General features: G+C 40.3%; 1 protein-coding gene across 3 annotated transcripts; it reads right to left on the reverse strand.

Moving 5' to 3' along the window:
- Positions 1-3960: 3960 nt before the first annotated feature.
- Positions 3961-13180, reverse strand: erlin1 (ER lipid raft associated 1). 3 transcript variants are annotated; one of them, XM_085477845.1, is made up of 12 exons: positions 13102-13180; positions 12079-12207; positions 11794-11875; positions 9589-9635; positions 9440-9501; positions 9205-9330; positions 9041-9114; positions 8070-8128; positions 7812-7903; positions 7581-7670; positions 7395-7474; positions 3961-6258 (listed from the first exon to the last, which is right to left on the reverse strand). In XM_085477845.1, exons 2-12 carry the CDS (start codon positions 12189-12191, stop codon positions 6067-6069), a joined length of 1017 nt encoding a protein of 338 aa, XP_085333971.1. In that variant the 5' UTR covers positions 12192-12207; positions 13102-13180; the 3' UTR covers positions 3961-6066. The 3 variants fall into 3 exon arrangements, with proteins under 3 accessions (XP_085333971.1, XP_085333973.1, XP_085333972.1); XM_085477847.1 differs by having other exon boundaries at positions 12865-13172; XM_085477846.1 differs by having other exon boundaries at positions 12861-13172.
- Between the last annotated feature and the right edge of the window lie 3788 nt (positions 13181-16968).

Here is a 16968-nt window from a genome sequence, read left to right on the forward strand (position 1 = left end):
TACTGTGACATCAAAGTCAGGAGCATTGACGAAGTCGTGACACAGCAGCAGCAGACCGCAGCCCAACGTCTGCTTTTCAGATATAAAGTTCATTTCACTTTCTTGAGGTTTTTCTGTAGTGCCAAATGAGAGAGAGATGTCCCTCATTATTTTACTTTATGTGGGCTTTGTTGGCGTGAGAGGCATGTGACCCCGTGAGCTGTACCAGGAGCAGCTGATCATCTCCAGCTGCCTGCCAATGTGACTGTCGTGCTCACAATCATGCCACCTCATTAATCATCATTATCACTTAATTAATGACTGAGAAAAACAAACACCTAATGAGTTTACAGTTACACTTATTTTAGATTTAGATTTTAGTTACTCCTTTTTTCACAAGGGGTCGCCACAGCAGGTAGCTCTGCATGTTTGAACTGACAGACTTTTACACTGGATACTTCTTGATGCAACCATAAAGGAATACGTTTCTCCTCCTGGGATCCATTAGCTTATAAACCACTACACTTTGGAGCCACTTAACAAATGCATGTATTTAAATTAATGAATTATTGATTTCTTTTTGGTAAATTACGCCTAACAATGGAAAACATCTGACTCAGTGTGACACAATATATGTGATGAGTCACAATCACACCCAGTTAAAGTGGTTCTGCTGCCGGACCACACTATATGAAAATGTCCCTGTTTATCTGACAACCAATACATATACTCACTTCATTAGGTACTTCTGTTCAACTGCTGGTTAAATAAATGTCTAATCAGCCAATCACATGGCAGGAACTCAAGCCGAAGTTCAAACTGTGCATCAGAATGGTGAAGAAAGGTGATTTAAGAGAATCTGAATGTAACATTGTTGCTGGTGCCAGATGGGCTGATCTGAGGATTTCAGAAACTGCTGATGTACTGGGATTTTCCCAAACAACCATCTCTAGGGTTTACAGAGAATGGTCTGAAAAAGAGAAAACATTTTGTGAGCAGCAGTTCTCTGGGCAAAAATGCCTTGTTTATCCCAGAGGTCAGAGGAGAATGGCCAGACTTCTTTGAGCTGATAAGAAGGCAACAGCAACCCAAATAATCACTCGTTACAACCAAGGTATGTTGAAGAGCATGTCTGAAAGCACATCAAGTCTAATCTTGAAGCAGATGGGCTACAGCAGCAGAATACCATACCAGGTGTCTTTAATAAGGACCTCTCTTAAACATAGATGAGCAGATGATTTCCACATTTCTAAGTAAAAACCTTTCCTGATCTCATAACATGCCCGATCACTGTATGAGCAGTGGCTGAGGTGATCTACATTTACAGCACAGCTAATCAAAAGCTTGACTGTGGGAAGTTATTTCTTAAAACAATGTTTTTAGTGTTCAGATGTGCTTCCCTCATCTATTTCATGTTCATGAGACAAAAAGAAATTTTTACCAGAAATCCACAGGAAGATGAAAACAACATCATTACATCACTGTGGTTAAGCAAGACCCAAAGTCCAATATAAAGGACAGATGTTAAAAAACTATCATTCAAAATTTAGATTTCTTTTACTGTAATACATTTCTTTCAATCACAGTACTTAAAATATCTAAAATAAATATCTGACATGTACATTTGTACCTTTGTGATGCTGTGCGACACATGAGATTTTCATCATGGACGTGCATCAGACAAAACTGTGTGATGCTATCATGTCAGTACGGACCAAAAGCTCTGAGGCGTGTTTCCAAATCCTCTGACTCTATGCCATGAAGAGTTCTAAAAAGATACCAACAATCAATTTTATTTAAGGTTCGTGCTAAGATTTCAAAATAGATATAACAATATACTGTATATAAAATGTATACAAATAATCAAATCAACTGAACTTACAGAGGCTCCAATATGTCAAATATTTGAAAGCTAAAGCCTTTATTCCTTTTTACGTGAAATCTCGTGCTTGCACTTTTTATGGCTGGTCGTTAATTCCTTGTTGAGTTTTCCTATTTTGCTGGTACTTGTACATTTACTCCCTGTGGAGGTTTCTTTCTGCCACTGATTCATTTTTATTTATTTTAAGCATGTCAAACTTTTGGGTTAGCATCTTGAAATTTCAACTTACTCAGAAGTGACTTGAAATTTGAGATAATAACTTGACATATCAACTCAGGAACTCCTGACAGCAGATTGAAAAACTGAAGATTGTAAGAGTTAAGATGGCTGCAGCAGCAAACATTAAAAACAGTGTTTACTTAGCTTCCATTTCTCCCTTCCTTTTCCCTCAAAATCAACTATTTGAACAATTTAAAAGCAAACAAATTAAGCAGACCTGTTTTACCAAGCAATATTGGCGTCTTAAACACAGTAATCCTGATGATCTCTTGGGTTATTTTCCCAAAACAGAGCTCTATTCATAGCCACAGAAGAGCCCTAATTGTATAGCAGACTTTAGAAATTACCAGGGTCTCCATAGAAACTCAGACAGTGATAAGTGGTAGGAAATAGCAAAGTTAATACTCCTTTTAATACAGACCACTGTCTGTATTAAAAGGAGTAGTGTGAGGGAAAACTGAAGAACAGAGCTGCTTTTGATAAAGGAGCTGCCTGCCGCTGATGAATCACACTGAGTATCACCCTGCTGTTTGGGAACTAGATTTACTCAGAGATGAGGGACCACACCTTTCTGTATCTGGGGACACATCCAGGATGATGTCAAGGCAAGATGGATCATCCAGGATCTGATGAAAAGCAACAAAAGGAAAAGCGCTGGTTCAGCCAGGAAAGGGAAAAAAACCTGACCATAACCTCACTTCCTAAGAGAGAGGACTTCAAACTGGTTGGAATTGCGCAAATGGCAAGAAGTAATAAGACCACCCATTACACTAAGCACAGGCCAAAACACAAAAAAACCCAACAAATTTCCTTTGTAATCAATGAGGAGTGAAGCTTATTTAAACCCGAAAACACTCAATATGATCATATATCTTTAAAATCTTATCAAAAGTGGGGGGAAAAAGTTTATCTGGGTCAATCAAAAGCTAAACCCCTCCCCCAGAAACCACTGGTTTGGCTGTGAGAGGATACCAGGGTCCATGAGGGCTGAGAGGTCACAAGAGGAAGCCATCCTTCATCTGGTAACATGGACTGACACACACTTTGAATGCTTCCTGGAAAGCATTTGTGAACAGCTGACTGGCTGTGCTGAGGGAAGAGCGGGTTTTATTTTCTTCAGATGACCACTTTACAAACTCAACAGACACACACTCACACAGATCTGTTTTTGGAGTGTTTACAACACATTATGTGGGTTAGAACAACAAGGACTGTGTGATGGATCGTGTTTATATATTCAGTGTGTTCACTGAGTCGTGCTCATTTTTCCACAACTACCCAGCCTTTGGAATGAAATAAAAAGCTACAGTCGCACATCATATAAATTCCTCTTATTAGAATATGTGGTGGGATATAAATCATGCCAATTATGCACAGGCTCAAATGTGGGTTGGTATATCTATCAATTTGTAAACATATAGAAAACCTGTAGATATAATGTATAATGTCACTTGTTGAAAACATTGGAAAAAGGACATAAATACAACAACAGTGAGATTTGAGGCACTTGTGCTGCAGTTAAGATGCAAATATATTTTAGTGTGCATGTGTAGTTTTGTGTCACAAAATAGTATGGGAAATTTGAGTTTCCTTCTATAACTTAGCACATAAAATAAAGGTGTTTCTAAACTTTGTACAAGCTCATGATTGATTTTACTTCTATACATACATAACTTTTGGAAATGTACAAACTGACACATATTCAATGGGTCCCTGGGGTCTTTATCCATCCATTTATTCATAAAATATTTTCCTTCTTTCTTTTGATCAAGTCTGCCACTGCTAGTATTCAAACCAAGTGACTCATCTACCATGGCACAAGTTCTCCTCCTTGTGGCATTCGAATGCACAACAATGCCCACACATCAATGCAAAGAGAAGAGAGGTATCAAAATAGGTTTTATTTGTTACATAAGAACATTGTCAAAACTTGAAAACATTTTTGCATATAAACCTTTTAAAACAAGGAAACAATGTTTAAATTTCACAGATTGTACAAAAAAAAAAAAAAAAAAAAAAAAAAAAATCGACAAAAATTATTTTTGTGAGTGATTCATCCCCCTCTTTTGCATCTTTTATTTGAACCCACCACCAAAGCAATTGCGAGGTGCAGCGTTAAACTGCCAAATGGAGGTCACAGAAACAGCGCGGCGTCTTCAAAACACTCGTAGTGTTCACTGCCTGTTGAGTCTTTCAAAGCGAGAGCGACGATCCGTACAGAACGGCACATCTTCAAAGTCTATGAGGAGCCTTTTAGCCTGTAAGAATCGCTGAACCTTTAAGTCTGGGGTAAACCATTATATTATTTAAGGCTCGTTATCTCAATTGCATTTCCATGTTTCTAAAACACAAAGCAGAACAGAATCAAAATGTACACACACATTAAAACTAGCACCAACCCGTATCTTTTCTTAAGCCAAAGCAACATTCATCTCTAAACAGACCAACTTGTTTTTGAGTAGAACTCGTGCTGTCAAAAACTGATTGGAGGTTACGTGAATCCTCTCCGAGTTTCTGTCGTCATAGGAAGCTCTGTGGTACTTCAATTATCTCGGTGAGAAATGACAGAAGATCCTGTAGTCCGCTTAGTTATGAATCACCATAAAAAATGTAAACATTGACAATGAAATGTCGATTTCGTTTTAAATATTATTCCTATTTCAGTCGCCCTGCATGCTCTTAAATTGGCATTGTTCCAGACAGACACCTAGCTGAAAAGGTGGTGCTTTTCCATTTTCCTCTCAAACCGCAGCTTTCTTCATGGTGAAAATCTGAATTAATTGTTGTTTGGAGAGTGAACATTAAACAGCTGTCTTATTAATATTTAATACATGTCCTGAGAGTTTACATTTAACCACTTATGAAGACACTGCATAACAACAGAGTTGGTTGCAGGCTCTATCTGAACCATCCCAAACTCATAATTTCAACATGCACGGCTCTGGAAACCAATCTGAAGAAAGAAACATGCGCTGACTTCTTTAATGATAATCTCTACTTCCTGCAGTGCTCGCTGTTACAACAATCAGCTGTTAATCATCCTCAATTTGTATTAGACTAAATCTTTAAGCAACGCCAGATCTTTCTTCCATTTTCCCCCCTCTCATTTGCTTCAGAGTCTGTGTCACAGGAGGTCCAAAAAACAACTAATAACAGAATACTACACTAAATAATAAACTACATTTCCAATCTGATACCCCTCCACAGCTAATATCTGTATAATTTCACTCAACTGGACATTTATAACACACTCACTTCTGTATATAACCCATCAAGTGTTCAAGTTCATCCACCAGCAGCTTAAACGGGCCCTTATACTCTTAAAAGAACAGCCACCTTAGTAAGTCAGTGCAAGTGAGGTTGGCACAGAGATGACTTGACCCCCATCACACGCACATACATTGTCCACCCAGCTTTTAATTAGTGTCACCTGTCAGATTCCAGTGCAGCCAAGCCACATAACTCTCAAAAATCAATAGCTCATCACAAATCATTGACCTTGCATCCAAAAAATCAATAACAAAAAAAGATAACAAAAGAAAAACGAAAAATGAATGCAGCCCCAAAAGCAAAAGTTAAACACCGCACTGATTGCAAGCACATGTAAATTAGGGCGACTAGTTGCCGTCACCTTCTCAGGCATTAGCATGTTTATGCTTGTTTTTTAACTATGGCATCAATCTCATTTCTAAAGCTCGTCTTTTTAAAAATGTGGAAGGCTGAAAACCCTCCAAAACCCTCCAAAACAAAAAAAATCCTTTTCATCTGTCACATTCTCCCATCTCACTTTCACTTTTCTTCCACCTTAAACCCTCTCCCACTCTTTTTTTGCCATTTAGATTTAAGACTGAAGCGTGCGGTTCACCAAACTAGCTGAAAAGCTACCCCACCCATCATCATCATCTTCAGTTCAGCGCTCTACGCCCCAGTGACAAGACAATTCCTCATCAAGCTCTCCTGTCCTGTGCAGAGGCAGAGCTGTGGACTCACTGTCCATCAGGCTTCACTTTAAAGAAGTCTGATTCAGCATTCGGTAATGAAGGGGAGCGCGGAGACTTTGGTGGACCGTTGCCCCCCTCTACAAACATGTTCGGGATGTCCTGGCCAAAGTAGATCTTACTGTTAGCTGCTATGGCCTGGTACTTCATCAGCTCCATGTATTCAGGTGTCAACTTCAGCTGTAGGGATTTAGAAGAGAGACAGAAGAGTGTGAGGATTCAATTAGTGCTGGATCACATTGCTGTTTGTGATAACACTTTATCTTAATGTGACTATATACAGCTACATGGCTAAAAATAAATGCAACATTGCAGCTGGACCAACTTCAGTGATGAGCAATTAAATTAACTCTGATCAAGTGGAGCTGCTTCAAGACCTGACTCTTGTCAGGAGGACGGTAATTAATGGTTTGTGACATCTTTCTGCAATTACCCAGTTTGGTAGAGTTTGTCGAAAGTCTGCATCTATTTAAAGTTGATTCTGTTTAGGTCAGGTGAAGTGAGGTTATTAAGATCATTACAGCAGGTTTGTGTGGATCCATGCGTTTTCCGTATAAACCTACAAATAAACATAAACTAAAACTATGTTACTACAACTGCTGGAAATCTACGCCATAACCTATGCCGTAATCTAACGTGCACTTCCCTGGGAGTTTAGCTACACACGCAGTCGACGCAGCCCGCAACTATTGTAAATGGTCTGTTCAGTACAATGGAGTCCTCCTGTGAATTTCTGCCTACTTTTTCCACCGCAGTTTTTAAATTTATCATTGAGAAAATATGGATCATCATCTCAAAATAAGGAATGATAATCATAGCATCAATATAAGAACTCACAAACGTCAACAAATTTCTGGATGCAGACTGTTGTAATGATCAGAACTGACGTGAATGTATGCACAGAGAAGTAGAAAAACTTCAGGGACAAATATGTTTGCCGTTAAAAAACAAACAAACAAAAACAAAACAGACCAGTACAAAGAGCAGGGACCAGGGAGGGAAAAAGCCCCAGCATTTCAACTGTTTCTATCAGCTGACACCGCATCAGGACACAACCACAAGGTAATTAACACATATTGGACCAGCACAAGCATAAATGCGTCAACAACGTCAGCCACCTACATAGGTTACATCATGGGCTCTACAAAGAAGTCTAAATCAAGCCTTATTCTCTTTTACATTAGGGATTTTTTTATTACTATAGCCACTGCAAAAAACACCTCTCAGCAGAGTGTTACTGTTTTAAAACTATACGATCTGTGATGACTGCATTTGATGTTAACAACAAAGTGTTTAAACTGTTTGGGTCTTTTTACCCTGTTTGCTTCAGCAAACTTGGCAGCAGTGTAAAATTCTGCATCAGCCTTAGCTTTCTCTCTGGCCAGGAAGGCAGCATCTGAAACAAAGAAGCACTATTGAATGAGACAAATAAACCAGCACACCACAACTCAGGAACACACAGATTCATGACACAGAAAGGAACCAAAGGATTTCAGGCAGACCCTCTATTTCAGAGATCTTCTTCTCTGTCTCCTTCTCCATCACCTTCTGCTGGAACTGGATCTCTGCCACCTGAGCCACTTTCTGAGCCTCTGTGTGACAGAAAAGAGAAGGCTGAGGTTGGCAGTGGGGTTTCGCATGAATAACTTTGAGAGGCAAAATGCTAAAATTGCACGGATGGTCATGCAAATAAAAAGGGAACTGCCTGCTTTACAGTAAAACAGCGCATTTACCAATAATGGCTTTCTTCCTTTCAGTCTCAGCTTCCTTTTCCACCACCTTCTGAGTCTGAGCTGTTATTAGCAAACGAGTCTTTTCTGCTTCCCTGCACATACACAAACACACACAGACAGACACACAAGGATAGACAGAAATGAGGTTCTTGCAAATATTTTGCTTTCCATGTGGTCTTGCATGAATTGAGTGAGGAAATCACAGAAACTAAACCATGTACAAAGTCTATGCTGGTAACTTCAATTGTACAAACTCACATAAGTTCAAAGTTCCTCCTGATAGACTCAGGGATCTTTGGTTTGGTAACACGAACTGCCTTTATCGGAAACAGTACAAAAAAAAGAAAAAAAGAAAAAAAAAAGAGGGAAACAGTGAGGGAAAATTGCTCACAAAAATAAAAAGACACATGAAACAGATAGATTGGCCTACTAGTATCTATTCAGACTTTGACTCCTCCCCTCAAACTGGTGAGCAAATGTCATTTATTTTTTTATATTTTCATTTTTATTTATTGTGTGTGTGGGTTTGGGGGGAGGGGTTGTTTGGGTGACACACTAACATCTGTTTCTTCCTAGCTGTGCACTAATGGTCCTGGCCCATGAGCAGGGGTCATTAAACAAACACTAACAGACAGTAACCTGGTTTACCCCGCGGCTTAAAATGAATTTATAGTTCCTGCAAGAAGCTAATAGGTAATGCAGTAAACAACAGTTTAATCTGACTTCTGTTTTACCTCACCTCAAAGGGAGCATTTTTAACTGTATTAACACAGGTTAGTGCGGAAGAAAACGTGCAATAAGTTTGGGCTATTTGGTGATCAACTGCCAACGAGGAAGAGGAAAAAAACAAACAAAAACAACACTATTAGTGTACTAGTAGGCAGTACGAAGGACTGACTGTTAATCTCTACTCTCTGTACATTTGCTGCTAGTGCCCAAATCTAGCTGGTATGAAACTGTGTGTTATTTACCAGCTCCATGATCCATGTGCGATCTCACCTTTTTCCCACTAAACATTCTCTATTTCAGCTGGAAATGTTAAACTATGTACAATATAGACTTCTAAGTACTGAGTGTTACCTTAAAGTCTTTGTAAAAGGGACAGAGCGAGGGAATGAGGGAAGGTGGAATCTGAGTTCTGGATGTGTCACAGCACAAAACCAACTAGCTGATTTTATCATCCCTAAAATGTCACTGAAAATGTGCAGGTTATGTGTGTGTTTAGGTACCTGTATTGTAAGTCCAGGTGCCATAACATTCAGATCTTTCTGTAATGCCGTCTTCAGATTCTCATCTATGATGTCTGCAAACAAAATAAAAGAAAAAGTTCTAATGTATGATCCAATTTCAGGAATTTCAGGATTGTAGTAAAATGCAACCAAAACGTACTAACCAAACAACTCAATGTAAACCTCCTGTAGTGTGTGCACGCTGCAGAACTGGTTGAGTTCATGGTGAATTTTGTTGAAAATTAGAGTTTTGTCGTAATCTGCGGTGTAGTTCCTCACAATGTCCACCACTGAATATAGCAGAACAAAAGCAACAATTACTTTGATGCCAACAGGGTTAATAAGTCAACAAAATAAGGAAGTTTTGCAGTGAAAGAAATTCACAAAAACAAGCTGCACCTGCTGAGGGGACGAGCATGTTCACAACTTCTATCCTGTCAAAATAGATCATCACACCTCCACTGTGAAGAAAAAAAAACATTTCAGGTAAATATATATTAATGTGGGAATGACTTTATTAACAGCTGAATTAGGAAGTCCAGTCACACCTTGTTCCACAAGGCACATTCTTGATCTCATCTGTTTGGAGTGTAGTCTGAAAAAAAAACAAAAAAAAAAACATTGAAAATATTGTGACATAGTTATCAGTATAAGTGACCTGTGTGTTTTCCTTTTTGTTAAAACTGAGCATATAAAATCCAGGGTACAACAGGTTCAACTGCTATTAAACATAGCTGAAGTTCAAACTGAGCATCAAAATTGGGAATAAAGGACTACAATTTGCACATGATCACAAAAATTGAAATCATGGATCCATCCTGCTTATTTCATGCTTATGGCCATACGACTCCAAGCACCCCCTATCTTTTCTGATTTGCAGGAGTTCTTCATCATTCAAATGCCACAGCCTTAAATGTCATCTCTGTATGATCTTTTGATGGCTGCTTACAGCAGAATAACACAACATGTCATAAAGGTCAAATCATCTCAAACTGGTTTCTTAAACATAACAATCAGTTCACTGTACTCAAGTCGCCTCCACAGACACCAGATATCAGTCCAAAGGAGCACATTTGGAATGTGGTTGAGTGAGAGATTTATATAATTGATGCGTAGCCAACAAATGTGCAGCAAATGTCTGATGCCATCATGAAACAAAATCTCTGAGGAATGTTTCCAGCACTTGCTTCAGAGAAGCAGATCTGAAGGCAAAACTGGGTCCAATCTGGTACTAGCAAGGTACCTATTAAAATGGCCTGTGAGTGTATTATTAAGATTTGAAATTGAGTGCAATGCTACTTTATACTACATTATATAATTTAGGAGCTATACAAGATTACATAAAGAAGTGCATGGTTGTTTCAAGTTAATACAAGCTGAATGCATACAATGTGTAAAGCATATTCTACTATATTACTATGATACTCTTTTACAATTCTGATTGTAAACGTTCGTTAACTCTAACAGTATTTTTCCAAAACAGCCATAATTCTTCAAGTTACCTGGATATGTTGCCAAGGTCTGGAACAAGACCCAAACTACCACCCTCAAATGAGAGGATGTTTGTTAGAATGTTCAGGAACAAGCCAGGAACCACTAAAGCTCAAGCCTGCCATGATCTATTGGAACATCGACATCTCTGTCCACAGTAAAGGGAGTTTTATATCACCCTACACTAAGAACATGCAACCAAGAAAGAAACCTGTGTTTCAAAACCAACCAACCAGCTTAACTTTGCAGCTGCCAACAATGACGAGCCAAATGCCTTCTGGAGAAAGGTTTTATGTCAGATGACAGAAAGATTGAGCTATTTTTCCACAATGACAAGACTTATGCTTGGAGGAGTAAGGCTTTCAAACCTAAGAACACTATAACAGCTGTTAAGCATGGTGTTGGCTGTAGCATGGTCTGAGGCTGTTTTGCTGCCAGAGGTACTGGTACATTGCACAAATTGGATGAAATAACAGCACATGAGGACCATTTCCAAAATCTTCAACTTCACTTACAATTAACAGCTAGACGGTTAAAACTTGGACACAGTTGGGTGTACCAGCAGGACAATGATCCCAAAAATATATCAAAACTGATTTTCGAATGGATAAACCAGGCTAACATCAAGTTTCTGGAATTGCCCTCCCAAAGCACAAATGAAAATTTGTGAACTATGATGCTTAAAAGCCTGGTCTGTACCAAGAAAACAACCAATTTAAATGAACTCTACCAATTCTGCCATTAACGGTGGCCAAATACCCAGACAGAATTGTGCCAGAACTTGTAAAGAGACATTTAAATAAGTATTAGAGGGTTTGTATGTATATATTTGCACCTCTATGTTTAATTGCAACACAGTGTGGATTTGAGAAAATCCTAAATAAATTCAAACCTGTGCAACCAATTCTTGTTTCTTAAAGGCATTAAAGATGTAGGCTGCACAATCATTCTACCCCAGAAAAATAACACCTCAAAGAAATCAATGAAAAACCTAAAATTGCCATGACTTTCATGCCAATGATAAGCGTATGCAAACTTCTGCCCACAACTATATATGTATTGGCATGTAAATGCTCCATTTACTTGTTGTAAAACAGAGCCCCTGCAGCCACGGTTGAATAACAACTGTTTGCATGCTGTAGCTGACTTATTTATAGAAGATCCCACTCTAGTTTTAAAGCGCAGGCACCTCCTGTTTGAATCTTACATTACACATGCCTTTGCTCAAAGGCCATGTTTCAAGCCTGGAAAGAGAGGCTTACCTGCACTGCTCTGTAGGTGGTAATGAAAGGCAGCATAATGTGATATCCAGGACCATTGGGAGTAGTCAGCAATGCCCCACCTCTGAAACAAATACAAATTATTTAGCCAGAGTTCAGAACATCTGATTTTCTTTTGATTATATTTAATGAGAGTGGAAAAAAGAAGAGGACATATAACTTTATAACCATCATTTGAAACAGGGTGCTTACAAATAGCACTCCCACATTCTTAGTACAGGTGTCATTTTCATTAGAAACAGGTGTGATGAGTCAGGCCTGATGTACCTGTAGTACACAGCGAGGTGTCCTTCTTCTATCTTGTGAATAGAGGAGTGCAACATGATGGCCATCACTCCTGTTATTGCTGCAAATACTGCCCCTACATGCGGCATCGTCATCCTTGCTAGCACTCACCTGCAGACAGAAAAGGAAAATACTGAAATATTTATACAACACTAAGTCCTCAGGGCACTGTCACGTCTGTGATCAGGTGGAAACTGTAACTATTAACAGCAATACATGCAGTCAAGACTCTTAGGTGAACCATCAGTAATGCATGGGCTGTGCCATAAAACCTGCCTCTTTACATCCAGTAAGTCTATGGTCAACACACTATATGGCTTAGCTTTTCTGCTCCGTGCACCCCGTTTTTCACCCCATTGTAATGAAAGTAAGAGTTTAAGCAAATCGTTACACACACTCTCATAAATACGCCTTTTATATTCACCAGTGAGACGGTCAGCTATTAACACAGGTGCACCCAGGTCAAACATGGAAACCTTTATGCCTATGATAGCTGCCTTAACAGCAATCGATGCATATCATATAGCAACACTATTGGTGACAATTAACGACTTCGCTTAGTTAAAGTACACTTCACGTGTATTTAGTTTAAACATCTAACGGTGACAGGCACGATTAGCTGACAGAAAGACTTGAGAAGGGTAACAAGCAAGTGACTCCTCATCCAACTTATGAAGCAACATATGTGCTTCAAAGCTACAGGTCCTTTGATGTAGCTATAACATTAAAACAAATACATTCTGAAAAAGAAAACACAGGCTTACCCACCACTCGGTTGGTAACGTTTAACCTAGCTGGCTGGGTTGGATTAGCTAGCTAGCTAGCTGGCTGGCTAGCTCTCACTGGGTGGGATCGGAAGTGAAGCACTGTTTCAGTGTAGCTTAATGCTAATGTAAGCTTGCTAGGCTACTGGCGTGAAGCAAAGCTTTTAAATCGTCCTGCACTACGACCAAATAATGTTTCAGTACGTACTGTAAACCACAGGCTTATAATATGTAAAATTACCGCTGTAGCAAACCGTGTCCCCTTCTGATCTTAGCATTCAACGTCCCACCCCCATTTCCCCGCCTCCCACAGGTTTCAATCTTGCTTTGACTCGCTGCATTATGCTGCCTTCAGGACTGTTGGAAATAAAAGAAGTGACATTGTAAATGGGTGGAATTTGTCAAACGATTTATTTTATTTAAAATCTTGATAAAACCTTTTTATTTATACAGATATATAAGACCCAAATGGCTTCGCAAGAAGATATCAGTATGGATATCAATGTTTTACAAAACCAATATTATAAAACAATCGCCAGTCTTTGACAGATGTCCAGAAAAACCAGTGGACTAAGGAAGTTCTTTTCACTTCATTTTTTTCAAATTCAAATTCAAATTCAAATTTTATTTGTCACACACACACAACCATACACAGTATGACATGGGGGTGAAATGCTTGTAGCTGTACAATGCCCGACCATTAAATGACAGAAGAAAAGTTTTACAATATTTACAATTTACAGTTTACTACAAAAATTTACAAATTAACTTAGGAATTTACAGTAAAGAATGTGCAAATAGCAGAAGAGATTATAAAGATAAGGATTATAAATTATAGGAATTATAGGATTATAGGAAATGTGTGGTGGTGCGTGTGGTGACGTGTGTGAGAGTCCAGTCTTATAGCGACGTGTTTGGGAGAGTCCAGTCCTACACCTGGTTCAGGCCCCGAATAGCCTGGGGGAAGAAGCTCCTCCTCATTCTCTCTGTTTTGGCCTTAAGGGAGCGGAAGCGCTTCCCAGACCTCAACAGTGAGAAGAGTCCATTGTTGGGATGGGAGAGGTACATCATAATCTTCCTAGCTTTGGACTTGCACCGCTTGGTGTAGATGGACAGCAGGTCAGGGAGCTCTGATTGAATGATGCGTTCGGCTGAGCGCACCACCCTTTGCAGATCTCGTCTGTCCTGCTTGGTGCTGTTCCCAAACCAGGTGCAGATGTTTGCCGTCAGGACGCTCTCGATGGTGCAGGAGTAGAAGTTCTTGAGCACCTTCAGTGGCAGATGGAAGTCTCTAAGTCTTCTGAGGAAGAAGAGACGCTGACGGGCTTTCTTAACCAGGGTGTTGATGTGACAGGACCATGACAGGTCCTGAGTGATGTGGACACCCAGGTATTGGAAACTGTCCACTCTCTCTACTGGCGTGCCACTGGTGATGAGGGGTTTGTAATTCCTTGCCTGCTTTGTAGTGAAGTCCACGATCAGCTCCTTAGTCTTGCTGATGTTTAGGAGGAGGTTATTCTCCTGGCACCAGGTCTCCAGGTTCCTAATCTCCTCCAGGTAGGCCATCTCGATGTTGTCGGAGATCAGGCCCACAACAACAGTGTCGTCAGCAAACTTGACAATGGAGGTGGTGTCTGATGTGGCTACACAGTCATAAGTGTACAGTGAGTACAGCAGGGGGCTTAAAACACAGCCCTGAGGCACTCCAGTGCTGAGTGAGATGGAGGGGGAGACTTGTTTTCCCACCCTCACTGATTGGGGTCTGTCTGTGAGGAAGTTGAGGATCCACTGACACAGTGATGAGCTGAGTCCTAGATCCGTCAACTTGGTGAAAAGCTTAGAGGGAATTATTGTGTTGAATGCTGAACTGTAGTCCACGAACAGCATCCTAACATAATTCCCTCTGCCAGTGTCCAGGTGACTCAGAGATGTGTGGAGCAGGTGAGATATGGCATCGTCTGTGGAACGATTAGTCCGGTAAGCAAACTGAAGTGAGTCGATGGTGGCAGGAAGTGAAGAAGTGATGTGATCTCTCATCAGTCTTTCAAAACACTTCATCACAATTGAAGTCAGTGCTACTGGACGGTAGTCATTGTGGCAAGCGGGCTGTTTCTTTGGAACAGGGACAATAATGGACTGTTTGAAGCACGTGGGAACCACAGCTTGGGCCAGGGAGAGGTTGAAGATCTCCGTGAACACCGGTGCTAGTTGATCAGCGCAGGCTCTAAGGACCCGGCCAGGAATTGCATCTGGTCCTGCTGCCTTCCTGGTGTTCACCCTCCTGAAGGTGTTCCTCACGGCATGCTCTGTGATGACGAATGCATTTTCTTCACTGGTGCACTCCGAGCGCGCGCAGCCGTTTGTTGTTTTAATTGCTGCGGCGTCGAAGCGAGCATAAAACGTGTTCAGCTCATCAGCCAGTGAAGCATCTGCATTCATCATTTTTGGTATGAATACTATAAAAACATATTCAAATATCTTCTTTTGATACTGGCTGGCTTTTGTTCTGCATTTGCTCTCTGTCAAGATAATCCCACACTGCTTCCATAATGGTAAAGGTTGTGGGATTGTCCCCTAAACCATGATATATCCTTTGTGGTCTTTTACAGATGGCTGTGAGCACTCACTGTTGTGGCTCTCTCTATATATTGACAACAATTTTAACCAAAATGTTGAAATTTCCATTTATCATGGGGTGGCTGTAGCTCAGGTGGCAGAGCACCTGATCAGAAGGTCGGTGGTTCGATCCCAGGCTGCCTCCTGGCTGCATGCCAAATATCCTTGGGCAAGATACTAACCCCATGTTTGCCTACTGGTGGTGGTCAGAGGGCCCGGTGGCGCCAGTGTCCGGCAGCCTCGCCTCTGTCAGTGCGCCCCAGGGCAGCTGTGGCTACAATGTAGCTTGCCATCGCCAGTGTGTGAATGTGTGTGTGAATGACTGAATGTAGTGTGAAGCGCTTTGGGGTCCTTAGGGACTAGAAAAGCGCTATACAAATGCAGGCCATTTACCATTTTATCACTCCATAAGACCTTTAGCGCACCCTGTGGGTATTAAAGGTACTGCGCTGCAGTTGTGTAATAGAACCCAGTTTGTTCATGTACATGGAGAGTCCTCTTCGTACATTGTACTAATGTAGTTCGTTATTATCAGAATGTGTGAAAAATTCACTGAAAAGCCTTCAGATGATCAAGGACTAGAGAGAGCATTTTTATTCTATATTGGCTTATCTTCTGTTAAAAGCAGGATAAACTTAAAGTCTTTCTCACCAAGGTCTTGAATAATCATTCCCTATCTTATCTTAATGGCCTTATAGTACTCTATCACCCCATTAGAGTTATTTGTGCTTAGACTGCGGGCTTGCTTATGGTTACCAGAGTCTTTAAAAGTAGAATTGGTGACAGAGTCTTCAGCTTTCAGGCCCTTCTTCTGTGGAACCACCACCTAGTTTGGATTCAGGAGACAGATACCCTCTCTACTTTTACACTTAGGCTTAAAACTTGCCTTTTTGATAAAGCATATAGTTAGGTCTGGATCAGGTGAATCCTCCCTTAGTTACACTGCAATAGACCTAGGCTGCTAGGGGCTCTCATGATGCACAGTGTTTCTTCTTCACACACGTCTTTTCTCTTCCTGCGTGTTTATACACCACTTTCCTTTTGAGTATTAGTTATAATTCATCTCTGTCTCTCTTCCACTGCATGCCTTTGTCCTACGTTTGTCCCCTCACCCCAAACTGGTTGTGACACACAGCCAAGCTTTTTCATGTTAAAAGGGAGTTTTTCCTTCCGACTATTGCCAAAGCGCTAACTCACAGGCGATCATCTGATATTTACTGTTTTCTTCAAATTATTGCAAGGCCCAATTATTGTGTAATTTGGCATATCACAGGTTTTGTTCCTATTTCCCTTTACTGTCAGTACAAATACAGTATCGTAGACTATTGTCTGGTTTTGCATCATATTTTACATTAGACTTTTGGATTTCAGCAAATCCCAGGAGAATTTTAAACCTGCATTTTGTGTGTGCTCCACTGCGTGAATGTAAAAAAGTTTCACCCGTGCAGATAGAAACTAAACATTGAACAAATTCAAAACCTTGTACATGTAC

This window comes from Copadichromis virginalis, linkage group LG13 (assembly GCF_057382275.1).
Source record: "Copadichromis virginalis isolate Kocher_CV1m ecotype Utaka linkage group LG13, C_Virginalis_male_GT1.1, whole genome shotgun sequence".
Taxonomy (NCBI): domain Eukaryota; kingdom Metazoa; phylum Chordata; class Actinopteri; order Cichliformes; family Cichlidae; genus Copadichromis; species Copadichromis virginalis.

What these genes read in the sequence shown, in the direction of transcription:
- erlin1 (XM_085477845.1), bottom strand. Translation starts at nt 12,191, where the DNA reads ATGACGATGCCGCATGTAGGGGCAGTATTTGCAGCAATAACAGGAGTG. An exon ending in GGTTTACATTGAGTTGTTTG is followed by an intron (nt 9,115 to 9,204) that starts GTTAGTACGTTT and finishes TTTTGTTTGCAG; the next exon opens with ACATCATAGATGAGAATCTG. An exon ending in AGTTTGCTGAAGCAAACAGG is followed by an intron (nt 6,259 to 7,394) that starts GTAAAAAGACCC and finishes AAATCCCTACAG; the next exon opens with CTGAAGTTGACACCTGAATA.